This window comes from Rutidosis leptorrhynchoides, chromosome 5, assembly GCF_046630445.1.
Source record: "Rutidosis leptorrhynchoides isolate AG116_Rl617_1_P2 chromosome 5, CSIRO_AGI_Rlap_v1, whole genome shotgun sequence".
Taxonomy (NCBI): domain Eukaryota; kingdom Viridiplantae; phylum Streptophyta; class Magnoliopsida; order Asterales; family Asteraceae; genus Rutidosis; species Rutidosis leptorrhynchoides.
Genome location: NC_092337.1, coordinates 375071055 through 375075284, shown reverse-complemented (window position 1 = coordinate 375075284; position 4230 = coordinate 375071055). Strand labels below are relative to the sequence as shown.

Genomic DNA, 4230 nt, shown 5'->3' with positions numbered 1-4230 from the left:
CACTTATATAATATATTAACACTAACCACCAAGGCAACTAGGCAAGTTAAGAGTTTTCATTAATCACTAAATTAATGACTCATTATTCATTACTCTTACACAATAAAAGAGCCCCCCAATTTGTGTCGTTTCATTCTTTAAACACACCGAAACGACATACGATAAAATAAATAATTAAAACTTGAAATTTCAAATTAAACTCCCAACTAACTTATAACTTAATGTTCATTACAACTAATGTAATGGTTATTTAGTTCTGTAATACATTATTACAACATAATAGGTATAATTTTGTTATCAAGGGAGTTAGTGGACGGGTTGAATTCGGGTCAAACTAGATCCAAGTTCCAACATAACAGTTCACTTTCTAGTCAATGAAATGACTATATTGAAGGATCTTGTTTTACTTCTAACAAGATGTTCAGATACATACTTCGCATACTTCTTAAATACCATTTCGATTATGGAACTTCCAAAATGAGACGCTAACATTGGTTCCACAACAGCTCTCTTTACTTTTGCATAAGTTTCTCCATGGGCATCACTAAGCTCAACGGAATCGTTCAAACTTGCGTAATCTGTGTCATGTGGGTCCCAGTTGACTTGGAAATCACTTAACTTATCAAGAAAAAATGATCCCTCATTTTCAATTACATTCATAACTTCTTCTTCGCATGGAGAATAAAATGGGATATTGAACGAGTTCAATTTTGTTTGTGGAATCAATCCCTGTAGTGTTTGTTAAATAAACCATGCAAAAACAAAACTAGTTAACTTGTGAACCAAATAATGACACAAAAGAACCGATTGATCGATTACCTCTTTAACCATGTCGACAAGTACTATTGCTAATAGCTCCCAAGCACTGCAACAATCATCACTAGTTGGGTTAGCACGACTCCGGCAATTGAATGTTAAAACCATGCCTCCACCACATACTATTTCCTTAGACCGCAATTGTAAAAATTTTGTGAAATCAGTATAGTATTGGTTCTTATATGCTTGAAATACATTTGGAGGACTTTTTTTTTTTTTTTTTTTTTTTTTTTTTTTTTTTTTTTTTTTTTTTTTTTTTTGAAAGGCAATGTTAGTGGTTAGCTCACGAAGTTAAATCACGAAAATCCCCCCCCCCCCCCCCCGAGACTCGAACCCTGGTCTCCTCGAACACCATGTTAACATGGTGACCAATGAGGCAAAGCCCCATTGGCTGGAGGACTTGTCTTTGCCATGTATATGTTTGATTTGTTATTCTCAAGGCCTTCCGGTACCTATCACATGTTATGAGATTAAACTATATCACTAAACAATTTATGAAAAAATCATGCACATTATGTATAACTTTTAGACTTATGTGGGTCTTTTTTGTGAAATTTTAACTTTTTCGTTTTCGTTAGTTTAAAACGAAACCAAATTTAAATTAGATTTTTGTTCCTGATTTTAGGTATTTGAATTCATTTTTTCTGCTTTGCTTACAAAGAAGTTTTAACTCTAGCCGAACTTAATAAACTGTAAACCGAACCAAGGAACACCCATATTAAAAAACAAATTGGTAAGTTTTCAAAACTTTTCTTTAGATTAAGTGAGTTCGACCCCCGTTTGCTACATATTAAAAACACAATTTTATCCCTGCCATGAAGTATCCACCCATGGAGGTATGAGGAAGGTGAGATGTAGACAATCCTTCTCCTATCCTAGAATAAAGACAAGGCATTTCTCCACCCGAAGTGAAACACTCTCAAGAGTAGAGAAAGTCATCCCTCTCAATGTTCTATGGATAGAGAGATTGTTTCCAAAAGAACCTCCGACCTATATGTAGGAAAAATTTTAAATCATTGACGATATTAGTTAATTAGTTATGATGAGCTGATGCATGATAATAGTAAAGCTGTGAATTGGGCAAACCTGAGATAGCCAATGAATAGAAGAAGACGAGTAAACAAGGTGCAAACTTTTGTCTGGGAAGATTCTGTCATAGAAAGAACCGGGAACCGCCGAAACAAAACAAGGGCTAAAATCTTCTCCTTTCTCCTTCTTAAGGTTTGCATAAAAATTGGGTAACAATTTAAAAATGTTGTTGAAATCATTTCCAAAAAGGTCATTTAAGTACACTTGAAACTGTGGTGTTCTACGATTATATTTGCTACATGTCTTATGGATCATATCAACAATGGCAAATGTGATTGACAAAGTGTTTTTTCCGGAGGAGCATCCAAGATCAGCAATCTTGAAGCACTCATTGAAGAAAATATCATGATTAGCCGTAGCCTCGATTGTATCGACTAAAACTTGTAGCGATTTCCTTATCACAATTTCCTGCGGGACAAAAATATGAACACACCGGTTGTAATTAGGGATGTCAATAGATCGGATATGAATCAAATCAAACTATATTTATAAATTACTATTTTTTAAAATTCATATTCATATCTAAAATTATGATGATCTTAGATCTAGTAGTTGACTAATTAAAATAATTATTTATATATTTTTGGCTTTGCGAGAGACTCGTTTTGAGCAACATTTATCATCGATTAGTTACTTTCGTTGTAATTTGATTATATAAAATTAGCAAAATGTAGAGATGTAAACGTCTCCGATTACTGATAATATGAAAATATGAAATAATGTATTACGGAGTATTGTATATTGTATTGTATATATGTGTATGTGTATTTGTTCGTATTTATAATAGATTACTTATCATCCACATCCAATCAAACAATCATCTACTCCACTAATTATTCACATTCAAATTATGTACTACATCGTTTATATCCATTATATAGTTGAATCGGTTTATAATTGTTATCGCTACATGTAACACCATGTTGAAACAAAAAGGTACGGAAGCTCTAAGTAACTCGTTAACTTGTTAAGTGTGAAAAATGTCGTCTAATACACCCATGAATGATGGTGTAAAAACCACCATTAGAATAAACAAAGAAAAAAAAAAGATAATAATAATAATATTAATTAATATGTAGGGATTAAATTAAAGAGATATATACATGAGATGATGAGTTGTTAGCATAACTTGATTCTCCATCACCACTACTCATGTGTAAAACGCTTACTTCTTCCATGACCCTCTTTCTTTCTTTTTACTCCTTATTTCCGATTCTTGAAAAACCAAAGCGATGCTTATATAAGTATCATTTATCATTCAACACTTTTAAAATTGAATTTAACAAGCAGGTGGTCAACCGTTTGTGTTGTGGCGACTACCACTCCGATGCGTTTAGAAAATTTTTGTAGTATATAATTATATATTTTTATTAATTTTTTTTTAAACGTTAATGGGTCTAATATAATTCAAGAGACAATAATTTGTTTCAACATACCCAACATCTTTTACAATTGTACACAAAACGTACACCGGTTTTATTTTTCCGTTTTTGATTTTATATATATATATATATATATATATATATATATATATATATATCAAGAGGGAAACACTTTTTGGGGGGAATGAGAGAAAGTAATTTTTTTCATTTTTTTCGAAATTATTTTTTCAGGCATCAATATCACATGAAAATATGAACATTTAAAAAAGACACTTTGTGATGAATGTTATTATTTTGGCGGAAAAACGTTCGAAGAGAAAAATGAAAACATAAATCATGGATAATATTATGCTTCTGAGTTTTTTTTAGGGTTTAAAAATTAGGGTTTAGTAATTATGGTTTCGAAATTAGGGGTTAAAAATTCGGGTTTAGTTATTAAGATTTAGAAATTAGGGTTTAGGGGTTAGAAATTAGGGTTTAGGGTTTAAAAATTAGGGTTTAGATTGAATTTTTAACACGAACGATTTAGAGTTTAGGGTTTTGGGTTTAGGGACCAAACCCAAAACACTAAACCCTAAAATCTAAATCGGGCTAAATTTTGAAAAGAAAAAAAAATTCATATAAGATGAAAGAAAACAACGTTTCAAAAATAGTATTAAGAATAACATTACTCAAGATGAATGTTATCAATTATTTCTTCTATCTTTTTTCCGCCTAAATAATAACATTCATCACAAAGTGTCGTTTTTAAATGTTAAAATTTTCACCTAAACTTGATGTCTGAAAATAAAAATTCGAAAAAACGAAAAAAATTTACTTCCCCCATTTTCCCCCAAAAAGTGCTTCCCTGTTGATTATGACCCTATATATATATATATATATATATATATATATATATATATATATATATATATATATATATATATATATATATATATATATA

At 30.8% G+C, this 4230-nt stretch overlaps 1 protein-coding gene across 1 annotated transcript; it reads right to left on the bottom strand.

The window, feature by feature from the left end:
- Window positions 1-205: 205 nt before the first annotated feature.
- Window positions 206-3097, bottom strand: LOC139848163 (S-adenosyl-L-methionine:benzoic acid/salicylic acid carboxyl methyltransferase 3-like). The gene is made up of 5 exons (XM_071837895.1): window positions 3009-3097; window positions 1903-2313; window positions 1219-1268; window positions 820-1024; window positions 206-729 (listed from the first exon to the last, which is right to left on the bottom strand). Exons 1-5 carry the CDS (start codon window positions 3081-3083, stop codon window positions 361-363), a joined length of 1110 nt encoding a protein of 369 aa, XP_071693996.1. The 5' UTR covers window positions 3084-3097; the 3' UTR covers window positions 206-360.
- Between the last annotated feature and the right edge of the window lie 1133 nt (window positions 3098-4230).